The sequence below is a fragment of the Balaenoptera acutorostrata genome, chromosome 12, assembly GCF_949987535.1.
Source record: "Balaenoptera acutorostrata chromosome 12, mBalAcu1.1, whole genome shotgun sequence".
Classification (NCBI taxonomy): Eukaryota; Metazoa; Chordata; class Mammalia; order Artiodactyla; family Balaenopteridae; genus Balaenoptera; species Balaenoptera acutorostrata.
The window spans coordinates 14,841,407-14,864,439 of NC_080075.1; the positions used below are offsets into that span (position 1 = coordinate 14,841,407).

At 42.8% G+C, this 23,033-nt stretch overlaps 2 protein-coding genes across 10 annotated transcripts in view; one reads left to right on the forward strand and one right to left on the reverse strand.

Moving 5' to 3' along the window:
• Positions 1 to 3,507: 3,507 nt before the first annotated feature.
• Positions 3,508 to 14,288, reverse strand: MRPL35 (mitochondrial ribosomal protein L35). Of its 2 annotated transcripts, XM_007175328.2 has the most exons (5): positions 14,201 to 14,264; positions 13,104 to 13,118; positions 7,585 to 7,774; positions 6,797 to 6,941; positions 3,508 to 3,916 (listed from the first exon to the last, which is right to left on the reverse strand). In XM_007175328.2, exons 1-5 carry the CDS (start codon positions 14,241 to 14,243, stop codon positions 3,728 to 3,730), a joined length of 582 nt encoding a protein of 193 aa, XP_007175390.2. In that variant the 5' UTR covers positions 14,244 to 14,264; the 3' UTR covers positions 3,508 to 3,727. The 2 variants fall into 2 exon arrangements, with proteins under 2 accessions (XP_007175390.2, XP_007175391.2); XM_007175329.2 differs by lacking the exon at positions 13,104 to 13,118 and having other exon boundaries at positions 14,201 to 14,288.
• Positions 14,289 to 16,807: 2,519 nt separating this feature from the next.
• The window catches only part of IMMT (inner membrane mitochondrial protein), a 50,762-nt gene continuing 44,536 nt past the window's right edge, over positions 16,808 to 23,033 (forward strand). For 6 of the 8 annotated variants that reach the window (XM_057558757.1, XM_057558759.1, XM_007175330.2 and 3 more), the window contains exon 1: positions 16,831 to 17,002. In XM_057558757.1, the coding sequence (XP_057414740.1) occupies positions 16,958 to 17,002 (45 nt within the window). In that variant the 5' untranslated portion in view covers positions 16,831 to 16,957. Of the gene's footprint in view, positions 17,003 to 17,344; positions 17,458 to 23,033 lie in introns of those variants that run through there. The other 2 variants (XM_057558761.1, XM_057558758.1) reach the window with 2 other exon arrangements.

A 23,033-nucleotide genomic window follows, 5' to 3' on the forward strand; every position in this document is an offset into this window, starting at 1 on the left:
CATCTTTGTAATGTTGGGCTTATGAGGAAAGAGAAAATACTTAAAAAAAAAAATGTATTCGTCAGCAAGGATTAGAAGCTGAGTACTCAGCCACTAACTGGCCTGGTGCCTGGTGACTTGGCTCCGTGCCTACTGCATAGAATTGTCGCAAAGAGAAAAAAATTAACTGATCTCTGTGCTTTGAAAACCAGTTGATCACATAAATATAAATCTGGTACTATGTTTGTTTTACATTTTTAAAGGTCACCAGTGGAAACTAGGTAGCTGTGAAAACAGGGTAGTTCATCTGCAAGGCAGTTTTAATTCTGCAAACAGACCTTTGGTCTGTCGCTTTTCTTCTAGGAACCTGTGTCCTCATCTGCAAATGTGGGGGAAGGGATGCAGGTCAGAAGAGGGCGGGGCACATGGAGATGCACCGGGAGTTATGGATGCCCTTAATGCCACTGCAGCCCTTGCCTTTAAGATATAAACGGGTACACGGACTTCCCTGGCGGTCTGGGGGTTAAGACTCCGCGCTTCCACTGCAGGGGGCGCGGGTTTGATCCCTGGTCGGGGAAGATCCCACATGCCGCATGGTGCGGCCAAAAAAAACAAAAACAAAAAAAACCCAAAAGACTTGGAAACTCAAAATCTGAAACGTCACAATGAAACACTCATTTTCTTTGCCTTTATAGTCCTGTATGTTTGACACGAGGACTGTAAAGCATAGCAGCAGCAGGTAAAGAAGACGATAAGAGGATTGAAAGAAAGAAGAGATGCAAAGGAAGGCTGAAAATCCACTCATTAATCATTTCCTGAGCCAAGTCCAATGTCAACAGAACTGATATTAACCAGGTTAAGAGCTGACAAATAACAGAAAAGCAAAGTTATAAAATTTAAAAGCTGACTTGGTTCAGTGTCATAAAGAAGTATTTAGTATTTATGGTGCTAGATTACAGTCACTTGTTGATTTTGATGTGAATTTTCATATGTTGTTAGACTTGACTTGGGGAAATACACAGGATTCCAAGGAGATGGACCCGGGTTCTGTGACTTACTAGTTGTATTTTGGGTAACGTATTTAACCTTCTGTGAGCTTCAGTTTCTGCAAATCTAAACTAGGGACAGATAATATCTCCCTTGCAAGGTTGGTATGAGGGTTAGCCGTCTTGTGGATACATGCTGGGACGTAGTAGGTGTTAAATAAATTCCACTTTTACATATACTTGAATGTCATTTAGATAGACCCTTTAATGTAATGAGATGTTTTGTTGTCAAACTATAAAATCACTGTAGATGATAAGCCCTGCTACCCATAAAACAAAAATTACATGTATGAAAATTCCCTTTCCCCTAAATCATCTGCCTGTCAGCCCTTCCACTTCAGTCCATCTCTGGCTGCTGGGGCCTTAGCCAGCCCTTGTCTCTACCTCTCCTGCCCCTGGCCTAGAGAGGAAACCAAGGTGCTCTGAGGCCCAGGGACCCTGTTGTCCACATTGCACTAAGAAGTCACGGAGGTGGTTGAAAAGGCTCCTCCTCCTCAGCTTCTTCGGGCACCAGATCCATCCCGCTTCCAGGGGTGAGTGGAAGAGGTAAGGAGCCAGGCAGGTGAGAAATGATGTGGAGGCCTTGTGAGGGACTGGCTTCTGCTACCCCAGAAGCATGAGGAAACGAAAACCCATCAAAACAGAAAGCCATTCCATGTGTCAGGTTCTTGAGATTCTTGTCTCAAATCAAATGTCTGTTCTTGGGCTTCCCTGGTGGCGCAGTGGTTGAGAATCTGCCTGCCAATGCAGGGGACACGGGTTCGAGCCCTGGTCTGGGAAGATCCCACATGCCGTGGAGCAACTAGGCCCGTGAGCCACAACTACTGAGCCTGCACGTCTGGAGCCTGTGCTCCGCAACAAGAGAGGCCGCGACACTGAGAGGCCCGCACACCGCGATGAAGAGTGGCCCCCGCTTGCCACAACTAGAGAAAGCCCTCGCACAGAAACGAAGACCCAACACCACAGCCAGAAATAAATAAATAAATAAATAAACCAAAAAAAAAAAACCAAACCATTAAAATGTCTGTTCTTTATTAACTGGTCCCATAAATAGACACACGCTTGGCCTTGGAGCTTTAGAACACTCTCTTGTCACTTTTCCTTTTAGTGAACACACACTGGTTTCAAGGAGTTCCTCCAATAATCCTAGTCTAACATGCCACAGAATTCCAATTTGGTTACCTTTTATCTTAATCTATTAATAGAGGAACTGCATCTTATCATCACCAACTATTATATTAAAGGATCTGAAGCAGTAATTGAGGCATAATTGTATTTAATAAGGGTTTTTCAACCAGTCAAAATGCTCTGCTCTTTGAAAATGCTTCCCAGATGATTCTGACGGGAGAGTGGAGAACCACTGCCCTAGACTATAAGCATCCTGAAAACCTGAATTTTCCTCAATGCCACTTACCTGACCCTCTCCATGTGAACAATGCTTAACTTTTGCATCGTTTCTAAAAATGACTGAGATTACTTTTCCCCTTTAGATTCTACAATGTGTCTTTGGAAAATTTTGGAAAAAGTTTACCCTCACAATTAAAAATATGAAATCTCAAGTGGATAAATGAACTTTTATAAAATACAGTATCTTTTAACTCTTGGTTAAAAAGTTTTTGTCTCCACTTATACAGCCTCTTTAGCTTCACGAATGAGCATACTGAAAGGCTATTTCATTTACTCCTCTCAATAAAAATCCTGTTCCAATGAACTAAGTGAGAACTGTTATGAATGCAGTGAGCCTAGTAACCCAGACGTGTTACCACCCCAGGCTCACCTCTGAGGGAAACTGCTCACGTCACTATTTTTGGCTCCATGTGAACCTGCTAGCCCAATCAGATGGGCCAGGGTGGGCTCCTGACCTCAGAACAGCCAGCCCTACACTGGTCGGTGACCCCTGGTGAGGCCTGGTGTAAAAGGACAAACTGACCCAGTTAGAGTCTCTCTGCAGTTAGTTAGAGACTGGAGGTAGGAGCTGAGGGTCACGACGTAGAAAAGTACCTCAAAGGTGCACGCTAGCTTTACTATGGGAAGCAGACAGTAAGAGTAAACAAAAGCTGTGAATCAGAGAAGTTGGTGAGGAAAGAGAATGGAGCCAGTGATGTAAAAAGAACTGAGCCCCGTGCATGGCAGACCCCCAAGCCTGAAGATCCACCACTTCTGCTGCTGAGGCCCCTGGAGGTGCCTCAGATCCAGTATCACCGTGTAATTTCTGCTCTTCCTGAGGCCTGGGGGTTAGTTCTGGGTGGGAGATGGGGCTGTGAGGTGCTCCTGCGTTCCCAGGCACATATCCTTAAGATAATGTCACACTGCTTGAGCTAAATTGTTAGCTTTACAGTCTTTTTACATTTGTCCTAGCTGGAGATTCCTTGCAACTAAATAAGCCTAATTGGAACAACTATTTAAGCCATTACCATTTGTTAAAAATAATCAAAATTTAAAATTTCGATTTCTCTGAACAAATCTGGGAATGTTTAATCCATTAAGTTTTAAAACATTGGTTAAGTTTAATGTTGGTACTGCATGTTTCCATATCAGTTGGTACAATTTACATCATGTCTTTGTAATGTTGGGCTTATGAGGAAAGAGAAAATACTTAAAAAAAAATGTATTTGTCAGCACAGATACTATTTCATCTTCACAAAGACATCATATACACAAAGATACACATTCAATAACTGGGAAATCGTAAAGCTTCTGATCTATACTTTCAGGTTTGTTCGGTCATGATACTTCTGATAAAGATCATCAGCATACCAGTTTCGCCTCTTCCAGAATGACGTTGTCATTTTATCTAAGAGCTTACTTTGGGTTTTATTGCAGAAGACAAATTCCCTCAAGCGTCTTTTTCTTGCAACCGTCTTCTTCCATAATTTTTTCTTATAACCAGCCTGTAAGATAATATTACAAATACAGTTTAAAACATTATATAGGAAACAACAGATATGTTAACCACTCATGGTTCATAGGTCCGCTGGAAACAAAGACTAAACTTTCATAGGGGCTGGTATGTTTTTCAGAAAAATGTGATTCTCAGTATGGGGTTAGACAGAGAAATCGTGTGTAGTTTGAAAAAGGAATACTAATAATTTAGGAGTTTTAAAAAGATTATTTAAATTAAAGCCACAGCAAATAAAGCTAAATAAATCGTTGTGGCTGGTGAAGTACAGGGTAATGATATGTAATTATAACAGCTAACTTTATATGCATTACCTTATTATCTCTTCAACAATCTTCAACAATAGCATACTATTATTCTCATTTTACAGACAAAAGAGAAACAATTAGAGCAGTTAAGCAGCAGACTGAGGTCGGAGAACTAATAAGAGTTCTTAACCACTACACTGCTATCTTCCTAAAGTGGAGGATGATGAAGGGAGTACTGGCTAGTTGGTGACACTTACGTTCATTTAAGGGGGCCTAAGTATTACAAAGGCTGAGAGGCAGAGTTCTCAAGTATACTGTGTCATTTATTCTTTTCACACACTGGGGGGACCAGTTTCTACAGTAAGTACTTTTCTAAGGAATAATGACTGCAGGAAAACTATTATTGGGAGTGGTGAAGGAATAATCCATGCATTATTAATTTTGAAGAATTTTTGGAGAAATAGATAATTAGATCGAATATAAAACTATAATCATAGCCTGTTTATTTTTTTTCTTTTGGCCGTTCTGCACAGCCTGTGGGATCTTAGTTCCCCAACCAGGGATTGAACCCAGGTCCTCGGCAGTGAAAGCGTGGAGTCCTAACCACTGGACCACCAGGGAATTCCCAATCATAGCTTATTTAAACTAGAAGAAACCTTAGTTGCCGCCCAGGTTAGTGCTTGGCTAAAAGAGACCTTAGTTGCCCCTCAGGTTAATGCTTGGCTACAGTAATTTATAGGAGAGGTGAGACTAGAAACGCAGCTACTGGTAAGAGCATTTGGGTCCTTTCAAACCAAGGGCTCTTTAGGGCAGCACACTAACTGAACAAAACCACAGCTCTTTGCTGAGAAGGTGCCTTGGGGTTCCTGACATGCCTTGGTGTCATCACTGTGACCAGCAACTTCTACAGTACAGTGATGCTTAGAAATAAGGAAGGGTCATTTCAGAGTTCTGGCTTTAAAATGCCAGAGATTAGATGGTTACTTCTCATTACTTACAATTCTAAGTTGAAAGATAAAAAGAAAAATCCCCGTATTTGTGTAACAATTTTCTAGTTTGCAAGCCAATCTGGGTCCCTGTGGATCTCTGACATACAAACAGCTAGTTTGCTGTCCTGCCCATCAACAGCAGAATAATCTCCTTTGAAGATTATTCTGTGGAATGTAACCACTGTTAAAATGCTCGAGACTTTTTAGACAATCTACAGGTTCAGAAATGGAAGGAGGGAATAAGCAATAAAAATTAGGGACACCTGGATGAAACTGTGCTGCAGAAAATGCTTTCTCTTTTTATACGTTAGTGTAAATTAACCCACCCAGCTTTTTGTTTTCTTCTTAAAATTAGATTTTGATGAAGCAGGCCATTCTGCATATGGAATACTTTTGGGGGCCTTGAGCAGGAACTAGGTATTATGATTGGAGAATTCGATCAGGTCATTTATAACAGTGTGAGGGTTTCAGGGCCCAGTAAAAGGGATGTGGAAAGGAAGGCAAGGAAACCACCCATGTAATTTTATCTAGGGCCAGATGAGGACCTGGAAATAATTAGTATAACAAAGGGGAGGAAATGTTTCCAATGGTCCAAAATTCATAACTGTCTGCTGAATTACTTAGTTCAGCTACTTATGGATTATATGAGCTTCTACTGACTAGTGTAGGAAACTAACTACCACAGTATTGTTCCAATGGAGAAGTGAGCTGAGAGTTCCAATTAACTTATTTGTCTACAAATTTAGGATGGTTTATAACAGAGTACCTTTCAAATAGTGTGAAAATGCTACCAATTATCTTATTTTCACAGGGAACAAATTTTGATCTTTAAAGAATTATTTGTTTGTTAACTCCCAAGTAGTAAAAGGGAATTAGGATTTGAAGTTATCAAAACTCAAAGGTGTTTTGCAAAACTCTGGTCTTCAGCTGCTTTCTAATTATCACCTACACTGTTTCCATGAATAATAAGGACATGAATGGAACAGACCTGCTGCTGTGGGAGAAGACAGAGTAGGAATACTCTGTCAGAGTCCCCCTCTAGAGGCCATGGTCCCTGGCCAGAATAAGTATTGGAGTTCTGTCTGATATGATCACCAATCATACACACCAACAGAGAAAAACTTACAAAGTCAAATTTAAAACAAGTATATGAGGGGTTAATGTTCCGCCATAAAGATTAAGCCACCTGGAGAACCCAATCCAAGGTAGGCTGGAAGCTATTCGGTCCCAAATCTGCACCACGGGACTAAGTCCTCGCTGAAGTCCGCTCCGCTGTTTTAATGCTTTGGGCTTAAACAGAGCCTCCCCACAGGTTATTTACATATCAGGGGCTTCAAAGGGATTCCGGTAATCATCAGACAAGACAGACATGTAAGAGACCTGAGATGAACCTGTCCTGCAGTGAAGACTTTCGCCATTGTGAATAATATTTTGTTGTATGAATAGTTAAAAATGTTTTCTTCACATGTATTCACTTACATGAAGAGATGCCTGCGAAGCCGGGACTTAAGCACAGCACTGTATAAGCTGCTGGTAGGATGGGGGGAAGATGTGTCAAGGAACAGGCTGACTTCTGCTTCAGTTTAATCTAACCTCACACTCCTTTTCTAAGCAAGTAACCGTGTGAAGACTCACCTTCCTCCTTAGCCACAGGCCAGAATGAAGTCGAAGAAACCTATAGACGGCAGCTTTCACAGTCTTTCTCTTGCCTTTTCTTGAACTGTAGTATGTTACAGTTCTGACTGGTGGCTTCAGGACGTTTGGGAGCAAGGGGACCACTCTAAAATATATTAAAAAATTTTTAACTCAGCAATAAGACATTAAAGGATAAAATCCACTTCTATACTTAGAAATGAAAGCAGCAGCTCCACTGGAATAGAGCTCACTTTCAATAAACATTGTTACTCCAAATGATCCGTGACACTACACATAAGAATGGCAACTATCATCAATTTGCAAGTCCTCCATAATCTAGCCCCTCAATCCCTAGGAGAGAATTCATCCTGCTATATTTTAATCACCTGATTCCTTATCCATCTGCCACTAGATTATAAACTCCTTGAGGACTTTAACTTATTTTTATCTTCGTATCGTTTTTGCCAAGTATGGTGCTGGGCACCCAGGAGCGCTTAACTAAATACCTGCTGACTGAATGAGCACGACACGCAGCCGAGCCTTGCAAGTTGAGCATCTTGTTCACCCCCCCACTTTGGCTGACAGCTTCCACCCAGCAAACCACATCTTAGAACATCAGAAGTGGGCCCTGTGTAGTCATCCCTGATGCTGGCATGTATATTCTCCCATCCTTCAGGCAAAGTCTATATAATAAACCGGCAAAGAATATCATCTACTTCTAAGATGTTGTAGGCATGAAGATTTTAGAATTTTTGCCCAAGCATCATGTTTACTGAAATATACTCAACCTATTGAGGACTGTGGCAGTCTGCCCACATGTCAGGTTTCTGACAGATGTGATCAGTCTGGGAGCAGAGGACACAACCAGTGTCTGAATATGACTGAAATGTTGGGAAGACAGTGCAGAACTAAGACAGGCATTCTTGGAGCAGTTTCGATAGGCTGAAGATGCCAAAATATTCAGGGGCCGTAAGATTCCTGGAGAGAGAGAGAAGCATATATACTTAATATGACACTCCAAAATACACATCCAGGGAATTCCCTGGCAGTCCAGTGGTTAGAACTCAGCGCTTTCACAGCCGGGGCCTGGGTTTGATCCCTGGTTGGGAAATTACGATCCCGCAAGCTGCGGGGCGTGGCCAAAACAAAAACAAAATTATGCATTCAGATATTTAAAACGAAGCAATGTACCAAAGCAACCAAGTATTATACATAATTAATGGGTCCTGAGCATCAGACTCACACGTGGAGCTTTTTATCCTTGCTGAGGTATAGCTTACGCACCACAAAATTACCCATTTATGTACAATTCAATGCTTTTTAGGAAATTTAGAGAGTTGGGCAACCATCATCACAGTCCAGTCTGATGTGTCCTAGTTCTACACTCAACAGTAGGGGACAAAAGACGTGTGACATTAATTCCCACCACCAGATCTTACACTGTGAATACACAGAACTCCCGCATGTAGGGAACAGCATGGCAGAAACACAAAAGCTCCTCGGCTCCGCAGAGAGACGGCAGGTGGCAGGAGGAGGATTCATAAAGAAAACAGAAGAGGTACTTGAGCTTCCCTCTAGAAAATGAACAGGCCATGAGAAGAGGAGACACAGAGTCCAGGCAGGATGAACAACATACGCAAAGGCAAGGAAGCCGAAACAAATCCATGTCGGGAGCGGGGACTGGACCTGCCACAGAGACTGAGCACTGTTTGCCTGACTATCGGAGATGCCTGGGGAGTAGTGGGTAACAAGGTGGGCAGCTCAGAAGGCAGATCATGGAAGGCCTAGATGTGTGGACTGAACGCAGTCCTCTTTATCAATCCTTCACACCATCACCGGACTCAAGAGTCCACGGCTGCAAAGCAGAATCACTCACAGAGCTCTGACTCCACTTGTAGATTCTGAGTGAGGCTAGTGTGGGACTCAAGAATGTGCATGTTAACAGAAACAGAGTCACAGATATAGAAAACAATCTATGGTTATCGGGGGGAAGGGGGAGAGGGATAAACTGGGAGATTGGGATTGACATATACACACTACTATATATAAATAATCAACAAGGGCCTACTGCATAGCACAGGGAACTCTCCTCAATATTCTGTAAAAACCTATATGGGAAAAGAATCTAAAACAGAGTGTACATATGTATAGGTATAACTGAGTCACTTTGCTGTACAGCAGAAAATAACACAACATTGTAAATCAACTATACTCCAATAAAAATTTTTAAAATAATAATAAAAAAAGAATGTACATGTCAATAAAACTCCACAGGATGATGGAAATGTCTGAAAAGAGGATTGCGGTGATAGCTGCACAACTCACTACATCAAACTGTACACACAGGGCCTCCCTGGTGGCGCAGTAGTTGGGAATCCGCCTGCCAATGCAGGGGACACGGGTTCGAGCCCTGGTCTGAGAAGATCCCACATGCCATGGAGCAACTAAGCCTGTGCGCCACAACTACTGAGCCTGCACTCTAGAGCCCGTGAGCCACATCTACTGAGCCCGCGTGCCTAGAGCCAGTGCTCCACAACAAGAGAAGCCACTGCAATGAGAAGCCCAGGCACTGCAACGAAGAGTAGCCCCTGCTCGCCGCAACTAAGAAAGCCCACACACAGCGACGAAGACCAAACGCAGCCAAAAATAAAATAAATTAAAAAAAACTGTATGCACAAAACAGGTAATTTCATGGTATGTAAATTATACCTCAATAGTTGGTTAAAAAAAAGCTCCAGAGGACTTCCCTGGTGGCGCAGTGGTTGAGAATTTGCCTGCCAACACAGGGGACACGGGTTCGAGCCCTGGTCCGGGAAGATCCCACATGCTGCGTAGCAGCTAAGCCCGCGAGCCACAACTACTGAGCCCGCGCACCTAGAGCCTGTGCTCCGCAACAAGAGAAGGCACCACAATCAGAAGCCCGCGCACAGCAACGAAGAGTAGCTCCCGCTCGCCGCAACTAGAGAAAGCCCACACGCAGCAACACAGCCATAAATAAATAAATAAATACATAAATAATAAATAAATTTATTTAAAAAAATCTTCACAGGTGAGTCTGATACTAAGTGAGGGCTTGGAATCACTTTCTTATTGTCCACTGCACTGATTTCACATGACAAATGAGGGGCAGTGTGGAGAAGTGAAATGCCAGTGTTTGAGCCAGACTGGGTTCATATTCTAGCTCTACTACTTACCAGCTGTATGACAATGGGCCAGTTAGTTAACCTCTCTGTGCCTCAGTTTCCTCAAATTTAAATGAGGTTAATCATGGGCTTTCCTGGTGGCACAGTGGTTAAGAATCTGCCTGCCAAGGCAGGGAACATAAGTTCGAGCCCTTGTCTGGGAAGATCCCACATGCCGTGGAGCAACTAAGCCTGTGCACCACAACTACTGAGCCCACGCACCACAACTATGGAAGCCTGCACGCCTAGAGCCCACGCACCGCAACAAAGAGCAGCTTCCGCTCACTGCAACTAAAGAAAGCCTGCATGCAGCAACAAAGACCCAACGCAGCCAAAAATAAATAAATAAATAAATAAATAAATTTATTGAAAAAAATAAATGAGGTTAACCATGGGCAGGTAATGAGAATTAAATAAGATAAAATATGTAAAGTACTGGGAAGAGTGCCTGGCATAGAGAAAACATTTAATAAATGCTAAAAGCAGACAATAGAAGAGCTGAGGAATGCTTAAAAAAGATGGTATAATGTTAACAGGTGGCAGAAGGAAGATGGAATACTTAAAACCCTTATTTTGCTTTTCTCTTCTCCATTAAAGATAACAATTTCCAGTCACCTGGTGACCTAGTGGTTAGGATTCTGGGCTTCCACTGCTGTGGCCCAGGTTCAATCCCTTCTAATCTCCAAGTATAAATAATTAATATCTTTGAAAGATTAAGTGAATAGGTGGATTGTAGACAACAAAATGTCCCAATTTTCACAGATCATCGGAGCTTGATATATCTCAATTATAAAACACAACAAAACTCTCAGAAGTTCTTGGAAACTGCCCCTGAAGGAGGTGAGCAGATGCAGTCCAGAAATAACTGGGTAAACTTATCTGTAGAAAAAAAAAATGTTAGGATGGATAAATAGAAATGCACAGAAAAAAAAATTTTTTTTCATCAACCGGGAGTGAACTGTTCCTTGAAAAGAACTTCATTTCACTTTTTGATGTAGTCACCAGCCTGAGAAATCATGAGAATATCTAGACAGTGTATCCTGACTTTAGGAAGGCATGTGAAAAGGTTTCTTATATTCTAAATAAATATAGAAATGTGGGCAGGACAATAAATTAGGTAAATTCCAAGCTGATTGGAAACTGTACTCAAATTAGTTGATTGCTGCTCTCCTGGTGGAAGTGTCTTCCTGGCTCCCTAATTGACTCTTATTTTTCCCCAATTTATATGAAGGTCCTGAAGCTGTACAAGGCATGTTTAGCAAATCTGCATAAAAAACAAGCTGGGAACCATGGCTTATTAACATACTTGTGAAAAGATAGGCTATCTAGACTCAAAGTGATCTCAGTAAAAGGAAAAACAGACCAAAATTAACAAAATGAAACCAGGGATAAACAAACTGAGGTTAGAAAAAAATGGTTCCTGGAACAACAGGAAGGGTGACTGTGGCTTGAAAGCAGTTTCTGGGAAAATGACTTGGGGGGCTTTATCCACCATACCCTCTCCTGGACCAACACTTTGATTTAGCTTGTAAAAACCAAAGTCCAACTTAGACTGTGTTAACCAAAGGGCAGCTCACAAATCAAGGGCAGTAATTAACTGCTCCTTCAGTCTTCTGCCCTCTTTGGGAATTTCAGTACAGACAGGCTTTCTCTTAAACACCCTCTTGTATGGAGAACACTGATGTTTTCATGAAGGAGGTGACACAAAACCAGTTTCGAAGGAGTAAGAGGAGGTAGTGGAAACAGGAGGCCAAAAATGGAATACGTAGTATGTTTGGGGTGCTCTGTTTGGGGAATTACAAATAGCCCCCCTGTGGCAGGAATCAAAGGAACATGGGGGTAGGGGGAGGTGAGTGTGACAGTGTCTAAACTAGTGGTCTTCAAGTTTTTTTGTTTTTTTTTTTTAATTAATTTATTTATTTTTGGCTGTGTTGGGTCTTCGTTTCTGTGCGAGGGCTTTCTCTAGTTGCGGCGAGCGGGGGCCACTCTTCATCACGGTGCGTGGGCATCTCACTGTCGCGGCCTCTCGCTGTGGAGCACAGGCTCCAGGCGCGCAGGCTCAGTAGTTGTGGCTCACGGGCCCAGTTGCTCAGCGGCATGTGGGATCCTCCCAGACCAGGGCTCGAACCCGTGTCCCCTGCATCGGCAGGCAGACTCTCAACCACTGTGCCACCAGGGAAGCCCCCGTTTTTTTTTGATCCCATACCCTCTAAATGAATTTTGAAAAATTATGTACCCTTTCACAAAATTTCAAGTAATATCTAAAATTTTAAATAGTTTAAAAAGGATATAATTTCCAGTATATTTCTAAAACTGACATTTAAAAATAAGCTGTCGCGTCACTCTTTTAAATGTTTTCAATGGAATCTAAATACCATAGTGAGTTAATACCCGCCTACATCATCAATTGTTAAAAAACAAGGACAATAAATCCAAATTGATGAAAATAAGAACTTTTCAACAAAAGATACTTTAAACAAACTAAAAAGTCAAGCCAGAGTGGGAGAATATATTGGAAACACATTTAAATGAGAACAGACACACATCCAAAATACATAAAGAACTACTATAAATCAGTAAGATAATTCAATAGAAAAATGGGCAAAATATTTGAGTATTTCACAAAAGAAATTCAAATGGTTAATATACATGTGGAAAGGTATTCAGGCTCATTACTAATCAGGGAAATGCTATTCAAACCGCAACGAAGACACCACTAAATACTCACCATATTGAAAAAATGTACAGGTCTAACAATACCAACTGTTGATGAGGATATGGGGCACACAGTGCTGGGTGACTTTAAATAAGCGCATCGCTTTGGCAGCATCAGGCAATGCAGAATATATACATACTCTCTGATTCAGCAATTCCACAGCTAGTTTTATATGTATAAACGCACACACACCTTAGAGAAACTCTTGCACTCATGCACCATGACACAAGGCCAATCAGCTTTGTACCTAACCGCCCCAAAGTGGGAACACCCAAATGCCCATCAATAGTAAAATGGAGATTTGTAGGGTAGCCCCATAAGAGACTATTCTATAGCAATGAGAAAGCATGACAGCTACGTGTAAAATGAATGAATTTCACAAAGCAAAAGAAGACACAAGGGTACATACTATGTGATTCCGTTCCTGGAATGTAAAAAAACAGGCAAAACTAAACAATATATTACTTAGAGATGCACATATAGATCTTAAAACTATTACAGAAAAAAAGACAAGGTAATAATAAAAGTGAGAATAGTGTTTATGTTTGGTGGAAAGGGGCAATTTTGGTTGAAGAGGCACACAGAGGTGAAGGCTCCTGGTAGTGTCCTATGTCCTGGCCTGGGTGTTAGTTATACCGCATGTGTGCCAGGGAGTTATTTGTTAAGGTAGTCGTGTATGCTATATACATTTTTCTTTATATGTTATATTTCACAATTGAAAAATATCCCACAAAAACCAGCTCTTCTGTAACAGTTGGAAACTTTACCCTTTTTTCTTTCTAGTCCTGTTCCACAGAATTTTATCCTATTTTGTGTGAACGTAATTTACCGATCATCGTATCTTATTTGAATGATCTTTAACTTTTGCAAAAGTCCCTACAGTGAAGGTAGCCCTTCACTTCTGTCATCTCTCTGTCAAGAAGTCCTTAAGGCTGCCCCAGGGCCGCCACTGAGTGAAGCAAGCAGCCGCACTCCCTTCACGTTGTGTGCATTTCATACAGCCACGCTTACCACGTGTCGGGTACTACACGACGCGCTTTACGTGCTCGAGCTCATTTAGTCCTCAGGTGGATGGTGTTATCCCTATTTTAGAGCCGTAGAATCTTAAGTTCAGAGATATTAAATAACTTTTCAAGGTCAAAGCTCGTGAGTGGCGGCTCCTAGCCTCGGTGGGACTTTTCTGTCTTCCTCGCCCCCCACCCCCGTCCTTCTGGTTTGTTTTCTAGGGAAGGCGGAAGGGCTAGGAGCCGGTAAGGAAGCCAAAACTGCGGGACACCCCGGTTCGCGAGGGTCCAAGAATCTCGGGGATCTCCGGTGCTGGCGGCCGAACACAGGCCGCCCCGGAGAAAATTCGGAACAAACCTCTGGCCTCATATAACGACCCCCCCCTCCTTTCTCTTTTTTTTTTTTTTTTCCCTGTTAACCTCCACGCTAAACGCTCACTCCATCCCGCACCAGTCCCTCCTTCTGTGAAGGCATGAATCGAGCTCCTTGCTGCCCACTGACCTGAGGCTGCTCTCACAGTACACGCAAAAGCGGAGGCCGCCATCTTGCCGCCTTGCTTTACGGCAGCCGAATTGGATCTAAAAGCTTCAGAGCACGAGGGCGCTAAGGAAAAGTAACCTGGGCGGAGTCGGGGAAGGGAGTTAAAAACATGAATAAAGGAACGGTCAAGTCTATCTTTATTGAATATCTTCTTTATGCCAGGCTGTCCTTCACCGCTGTAAAACAAGTGGCTACAGAATAGTGCCTGGCATATAGTAGGCTCTCGGTAAATTCTTACTGAGCATTTGATTGAAAGATGTATTTAAGTACCAGCATATTTGAAACAATTTCTTTTTGCTCATTTCATTAAATTAGTTTGAAAGAATAAAATGTATCCTTCCAAAGCTGGGATATGTTAGGCTAAATTAACAGGAAATAGCAACATTATTAGAATTTTTTTTTAATTGAATGCCAACTCTAATCAAATGAATGTAAGTATCCCGAGGACATCAGACACACACACACACTTTTTTTTTTCTCTCTCTCTAATCAATAACACTGTTATTTGGTAGAACAGCACCTCAACTCTTCCTGAACAATCTACATACCTTATCTTATTCCTGAAAATTAGTGATCATACATTTTTAAACAATGTTCATTCAAACAAAATAAACAGCAAACCTCTCTCCCATCCTTGTAGTCTAAGATACTTGACGCATATACAATATATGGCACTATTTACTGGTTGAAATGGGTAAGGGTCAAACACTGAGTCTCAAGGAGTTCACATTTAATAAGGAGACAACTACAGACCATAATAGGCAGATAAATGACTGATGGGGCAGTTCAAAGTTAAGGAGGGAAGGCTTCTGGTTGGGGTGATCAGGGACAAGGAGATAGAGTATAACATGGATCTTAAAGAATGGGGAGGATTTTTTAACAAGGGCAAGGTCACTGTTGGCAGTAAGAGCATCAAGAGCTAAGGTGAGAAGAGAGGAAGCCAAGACAGAGACACAGGATTTATTTAGAGCAGTGGTTTTCAAACTTTTTGGTCTTGGAACCTCTTTACATGCTTAAAAATTGTGGATCCCAAAGACCTTGTAATTATATGGATTATATCTATTAGAACGTATTATATTGGAAAGTAAAATTGAGAAAAACTTTAAATACACATTGTACTAGTTTCCTATAGCTGCTATAACAAATTAACTCAAATTAGGTGGCTTAAAACAACACAAGTTTATTATCGTACAGTTCTGTAGGTCAGAAGTCCAAAATGGGTTTCACAAGGCTAAAATCAAGGTATCCAGGGCTGTGTTCCTTCTGGAGGCTCTAGAGAAGAGCTTGTTTCATTGTGTTTTCCAACTTTTAGAGGCTTCTTGCCTCCTTCCATCTTCAAAGCCAAGAATCACATCACTCTGACTTCTGCTTCCATTGTCACACCTCCTTTTCTGATTCTGACCCTCCTGCTTCCCCCGTCACTCCTAAGGACCCTTGTAATTACGTTGAGTCCACACAGATAATTCAGAATAGTCTCTCCATCTCAAGATTCTTAATCACACCTGCAAAGTTCTTTTTTGTCATGTAAGGTAACATATTCACAGGTTCCAGGGATTAGGAGAATGTGGACCTATTGGGCGATAAGTATTCTGCCACTGCACTTATTAATTCATTTTAAAACAACAATTGTAAGGACTTCTCTGGCAGTCCAGGGGTTAAGAACCTGTGCTTCCACTGCAGGGCACAGGTTTGATCCCTGATAGGGGAACTAAGATCCCGCATGCTGGCGTCGTGCAGCAAAAAACCCCAAAAGACCTATTACATATTAACACAGATATTTTTATGAAAAATAACTATTTCAAAATTTTTAAAAAATTAGCGAGACGAGTGGCATTGTTTAACCTTTTTGCAAATCTCTGTAAGGTCTGGCTTAATAGAAAGCTGGATTCTGAAATTTGCTTATGCATTCAATTTGTTGTGGTATCACTTGTAGTCTCTGGGAAAACTCTACAATTATGTATAATTAGTAAAAACAGCAAATAATATCTTAATATTACAAAGGTTGTTTTGATTTTTTAAAAATATATTTATTTATTTGGCTGTGTTGGGTCTTAGTTGCAGCACGCGGGATGTTCTTTGCGGCAAGCAGGATCTTTTAGCTGCGGCCCTTGGGCTCTCTAGTTGTGGCGTGCGGGCTCTAGAGCGCACATGCGTTCTGTTGCCCCGTGGCATGTGGGATCTTAGTTCCCCAACCAGGGATCAAATTCGCGTCCCTTGCATTGGAAGGAGGATTCTTAACCACTGGACCACCAGGGAAGTCCTATATGAAGATTGTTTTGATTTTATGGACCCTCTGAAAGCGTCTCAGGCTCACCACGGGTCCCATACCACACTTCGAGAACCACTGAGATGCTTTCTTGCGTTAATTCTCCGGAGTCACACCTGCCCGGTTTCCGCGCGGACCAGAGCCCGAGTTTCAGACGCACTGCTACCCTTCTCATTCACCGAGCAACCCGAGCTTGGGGTAACAGCCAAGAACCCCGAGCGCGACCCGGAAGGAGAAATCGCCCTTTCCGCCTAAGCAGGGCCCACCCTCTCCCAGCGGCCTGGACAAGGGCGAGAGGGGGCTGCGCGTGCGCAGTGGCGTTGGCTGCCCTTCCGGTACGCCCGGCGCGGAGAGGCGGCACGGACGCAAGCACGCACGGACGCAAGGTCTCCCCTATTTGCGCCGCCGCCCTAGGTCCCACTTACACCTGCAGCGCGGTCAGTCCCGCAGAGATGCTGCGAGCCTGTCAGTTATCCGGCGTGACCTCCACCGCCCAGGTGAGGACGCGGGCGCCGGGAAAGAGCGCGTGGTGAAACTGACTCCCGGCAACCGGCGGAAAATAAGGGAGGCTTTGGCTCTGCCTAGGCCCGGGGACAGAGGCGTGTCTCAGGGCCGCCCTTATCGCGAGAGTCCCGGGTGAGCCCTTGAGGCAGCTAATTCGGGAGTTCGGTGGACGGGGATGACTTGAGGGTTATTGCTGAATAGGGATGGGGCGTGGAGAAGAGAAGGTGGCGGGGAGGCGGGCGTAGGACGGGAGGCACGGCTTCGGGGACATGCCATCCAATCAGCCCCGCGCTGCCCCAGTCTAGGACCAATTGAGGCTGCTGGCGCCCGGGTCGCCGGTTGGGCGCTTGATAGGTTTCGCGCAGCCAGTGGTTGAAGGTCGACGGGGGAAAACTGCAGTTCCCAGCAGGACATGCATAGCCTTGGCTTGTTGCATCTTAATAAGCAGGTACCTGGACTGCTAGAGTCCGCGTTTTAGGGGTCAAGGTTGTAATTAATCAGGAGGGGCTGCCTTTCTTTTCGTAGCGGAGAACACCTCTTGAGCTATTCTTACTCTGAACAAAAATGAAAGATTGTAATTTATGGAGCTTGAACACCTGGTACTCGAGGAAGGTTAGGCGTCATGACCTTGTGCTCATTTCTGAGATTAGCCTGAGGATCTGTGTCTCTAGGTGCTGGGACAACTTTGGCAGACATTCAAGGAGCCCAGACACCCAGTTATTTTTATTTCTGCATAATTATCAAAGTAATTTTCTGAAATTAAAAAAGGAAACCTATTCCCATTGCTCACAATTGAAAGAAAATTGGTATTTTGGCAAGATGTGGTATTTGCAAAACAGGTACTGTGACTCAAGCAATTGAGCAAAATCCCTGGACACAGTGAGTTAGAAATAAAAGTCAAGATTTTTTTTTTTCAAGTTTGCTTATCTCCCCTTTCGTTTCCAGCGTAGGAGAAGCAGCCTCTTCTGTAGGAAAGTGCAGGGTGGTGTTAGTTTTCTATTGCTATATAACAGGTGCCACAGATTGAGTAGCTTAAAACAACACATTTATTATCTTACTGTTTCTGGACATGAATGGTCGGGGTTCTCTGCTCGCTGTCACACAAGGATGCAAAGTGTTTTCCCTGCTGTGGTTCTCATTTGGAGCTCCTCTTCTAAGCTCCTTCAGTTTGTTGGCAGAATTCAGTCCCTTGCAGCTGTAGGGCTGAAGTCCCTGTTTTCTTGCTAGCTCTCACCTCACCCCTCCTGGGGGCTGCCTGAAGTTCCTTCCCGCAAGGTCCTCAGAGGCAGTTTGTAACACAAATGTTTACTTTCTTGCAGGCTACCAGGAGCTTGTCTCTCAGACTTCAAAATCTCTTAACTTCCCTGTTTCTGATCTCCAGACCCAGATTTAAACGGCTTATGTGATTAGGCCAGGCCCACCTGGGTAACTCCCTTTTGATTAGTTCAAGTCAACTGATTAGAAACCTAATTACATCTGCAAAATCCCTTTTGGTATGCAACTCTAATCATGGGCTTAACCTCAGGGGGCAGAGATCATGGGAGCCGTCTTAGAATCTGGCCTATCATAGTGCCCAAGTGGGGCTAGGAGGTTGGAGGAAGCAGAACTGCCTTTCAGGGCAGAACTGGTGAGGTATGTTTTTGGAGCCCTCCTTTCAGGCCCAGTCTTGTTACATCATGGTTGTCACTGATCTGTCTCTGTCTGCCCTGAAGTCCAAAATTACTTTTTCCTTCCTTGCCTTTATCAAAATATTTTCCACTTAATGGGATCCCAATTAGGAAATTAGGAGAAAACTGGTTAAAACTTCATACTAAACTATGAGCAGGCTTTTCTAGCCTGCAACCAAGATTTCTTACCTTCCTAAAACTGCTGTCTTGAAAAATTCATTGGTTTATTCTTCTTATCTCCTCTTCATTCTATAGTATTTGCTCCTGTTGCTTTGTGAAACTCTTTTTGCTCTTCTCATGTAGTATCTTGGGTCCCATTTTACCCTTCATCTCTTTTATTTTCCTTTGTTGAGTCGACTTCTTCTTGTACCTCTAGGAACTCTAGTACCCCAATGAACTTTCCCCCTCTCCCCCTTTCTCTTTTCATTTAAGACATTTTTCTCTTTTCATTTAAGACATTTCCAGCAAACTGGAGGGCATTCCCCATATACCCTGTGCCTGAGGGATGCATAGCCTACCCCTGTATTAAGATCCGCCACCGGAGTGTTACATTTGTTACAATTGATGAACCTACATTGACATATAATAATCACCCAACATCCATTGTTGACACTAGCGTTCACTTTTGATGTTGTACATTCTGTGGATTAAGACACATGTATGATGATATGTATCCATCATTATGGTATCATATAGAGTATTTTCACTGTCCTAGAAATCCTCTGTGCTCCACCTGTTCATCACTTGCCTACCCCCACCTCCTGGCAACCACCAATCTCTTTACTGTCTCCATAGTTTTGCTTTTTTCAAATGTCATATAGATGGAATCATACAGAATGTAGCCTTTTCAGATTGGTTTCTTTCACTTAGTACATTTAAGGTTCCTCCGTGTCTTTTCATGACTTGATGTTTCATTTCTTTTTAGTGCTGAATAATATTCCATTGTCTGGCTATACCACAGTTTATTTATCCATTCACCTACGGAAGGACATCTTGGTTGCCTCCAAGGTTTGGCAGTTAAGAATAAAGATGCAGTAAACTTTTCAGTGCAGGTTTTTACGTGGACATACATTTTCAGCTCCTTTGTGTAAATACCAGGGAGCACGTATGCTGGATCATATGGTGAGAATATGTTTTGTTTTGTAAGAAACTGCCAGTCTGTCTTCCAAAATGGCTGGACTATTTTGCATTCCCAGCAGCAGTGAATGAGAGTTCTCGTTGCTCCACATCCTCACCAGCATTTGGTTGTGGTCAGTGTTGGGGATTTTGGCCATTCTAAGAGGCATGTAGTGATACTGTCCCATCTCTTTATATGCTCTCTTACCGGGATTACATCAATTCTCAGAATTTTAATCCCTAAGCAGATGATTGTCTAGCCTCCGCTTTTGAACTTTGTACTCAAATTTCTAAATTCTTGTTTGATTTTGTCAAAATCCTTTCCACTCCATCACACCATCTTCTTAAATGTCTTCTGGCTTTTACTGTTGCCCTCCTAGAGTCAGTTCTTCACCTGGTTGTTAACAACGGCCTTTAAAAAAGCATACAGACCATGTCATGCCCTCCCGTGACATCCCGTCTCATCAGAGTAAAATCTAAACTCTTTACCGTGCCCACTGGGCCCTTCATGATCTGGCTCTTTGCATATCTTATTTTTCTACTCGGCCTCATTCTCTTCTTCTCACTGCCTTTTCATTTGCTGTTTACTCTGAAGTCCTCCCATACATCTTTGCTTAGCTCACTCCCTTCAGGTATTTTCTCAGCTATCACCTTCCCTTCAGAGAGGCCTTCCCTATCTAAAACAGACCTCTGACCACTCTCTCCTTTGCATCACTCTGAACTTACCCTTACCCTACTTGGTTGTACTTTGTAGCTCCTACCACCGCCTGACATACTGTGTATTTATTGTGTATTTTCCACATTAAAATGGAAGCTCCTCAAAGGGACTGTATCCATATCAGTACTCACAATCATCCCTAGCTCCTAATAGATGCTCAGTAAATAAACATGTCTCATTTGTGGCATGTTTGAATGAAAGAATAAATGTGTTCTGTGAATTTTTCTTAATTTCTGTAAGTGGATGTGACCTCCCTTAAACTTAAACCTCCATTGGTTTTAGAACCTCCAGAGAAACAGAACCGATAGGATGTGCAAGTAGATAGAAAGATTTACTATAAGGAATTGGCCCATGCAGTTGTGGAGGCTGGCAGGTCCAGCGTCCGCAGTGGAGGCTGGCAGGCTTGATACGCACAGACCCAGAGGAGCTTGCGGTGCTTTTTCAGTCTGAAGGCTGGCAAATTGGAGACCCAGGATAGCTGATGGTGCAGTTCCAGTCTGAAGGCAGTCTGCCGGAGAATTCCCTCTTGGCTTGGGGAGACTGGTCTTTTTGTTCTATTCCGGTCTTCCATTGACTGGATGAGGCCCACCCACATTATGGAAGGCAACCTGCTTTATTCATAGTTCATTGATTCAAATGTTAATTTCATCCAAAAACACCCTCCAAGTTGACATATACAATTTACCATCACGGCTGGCATCTAGCTTATCCTCGTGTCTGGGCTTAATCATCCTTAAATTCCTTACATGTGGGTATTCAGCAGAAATGAATTGCTCTTTCTTTCTTTCCCAGAAATGAGCTTCAGAGCTCTGGTTCTTCCTCACTTTACTTCCCAGACCTAACACCATCTGTCTTGTTTTAGTCCCAGGACTGCATGGCCAGGCCCAACCTTTTTTGAGGTGGGCATTGGGTTTGGAGGACCTGGGCTTTCAGCCTAGCTGGCCCTCTCCCAGACTACAAATTTGGGAGTGGTCATCTGCATGTGCATTGATCTTATCTGCGTATAATTTTGAAAAAGAGAAAGAAACATTATTTTTGAGGGTTGACTAAGCTAGCTTATTTAACTAAGACCAAGTTTGATAGCAGGGCTAGTTTAGGACTGAACTTGTGTGTGGACATTTTTAGCTATCATCTTCCGGAATTCTTTCTTTTCATTAGGGTTATAAAACACTGTTACTCAATAATAGATGTAGGTAGTGAGGCACATGTGGTAGAAAGTAGTTTAGTATATGATGCAGCTTGTTTGCTTCTATGCATATTAGAATCCTTTTTTTTTTTTAAATAAATATATTTATTTGTTTTTATTTTTGGCTGTGTTGGGTCTTCATTGCTGTGCACGGGCTTTTCTCTAGTTGTGGCGAGCGGGGGCTACTCTTCATTGCGGTGCGTGGGCTTGTCATTGCGGTGGCTTCTCTTGTTATGGAGCACAGGCTCTAGGTGCTTGGGCTTCAGTATTTGTGGCACGTGGGCTCAGTAGTTGTGGCTCGGGGGCTTAATTACTCTGCGGCATGTGGGATCTTCCGGCCAGGGCTCGAACCCATATCTCCTGCATTGGCAGGCAGATTCTTTTTTTTTTTTTTTTTTTTTTAAAGGATTTTCTTATTTATTTATTTATTTATTTATTTTTGGCTGTGTTGGGTCTTCGGTTCGTGCGAGGGCTTTCTCCAGTTGCGGCAAGCGGGGGCCACTCTTCATCGCGGTGCGGGGACCGCTCTTCATCGCGGTGCGCGGGCCTTTCTCTATCGCGGCCCCTCCCGTCGCGGGGCACAGGCTCCAGACGCGCAGGCTCAGCAATTGTGGCTCACGGGCCCAGCCGCTCCGCGGCATGTGGGATCCTCCCAGACCAGGGCTCGAACCCGTGTCCCCTGCACCAGCAGGCAGATTCTCAACCACTGCGCCACCAGGGAAGCCCGGCAGGCAGATTCTTAACCACTGCGCCACCAGGGAAGTCCAGAATCCTTTTATATTATTCTTCATTTTTATTTCTCTGGGCCAGTTGCTTTCAGACCATTTTGAAATACATTTTACATCGTAACTTAGAACACAAGATTGAGAATATATAGGTAATATATATTTTCACACATATATGCAGAGAAAACTAGAGAAATATCACCTGCCTGCTTTTGCCATACTGATGAATATCTGCTATTTCCTTGTCATAACTGAAGAGCACTTTTTCTCCTAGATATAGAATATGTTTTTACTGGGAAATAATACTGCTTTCATGCCAAACTTAGTTGGATTTGTGTATGTGATATATTTTTAACCTTAATGCATGATTCCTATAAAATATTTTTAGTCAACTATAGAAAGAGTTGTTGGATATTAATCTGTAATTCAAATGTAGAACTTGCCATTAACTTCTGGATACCTTTTGTTTGTTTGTGTGGGAGGAATCCTTATGACAAATCTCAAAACCAAAATGTCAGTTACAGCAAACCACATCTAGAAGGGAAACCTGCAACCTCCAGATAGGGTTCATATGTGGGGACTTGTATTCTAGTCTCTGTTTCCAGGATTGTG

What these genes read in the sequence shown, in the direction of transcription:
- MRPL35 (XM_007175328.2), bottom strand. Translation starts at nt 14,243, where the DNA reads ATGGCGGCCTCCGCTTTTGCGTGTACTGTGAGAGCAGCCTCAG. An exon ending in ACTGCCACAGTCCTCAATAG is followed by an intron (nt 6,942 to 7,584) that starts GTTGAGTATATT and finishes AATATATTTTAG; the next exon opens with AGTGGTCCCCTTGCTCCCAA. An exon ending in GCCTGTGGCTAAGGAGGAAG is followed by an intron (nt 3,917 to 6,796) that starts GTGAGTCTTCAC and finishes ATTATCTTACAG; the next exon opens with GCTGGTTATAAGAAAAAATT.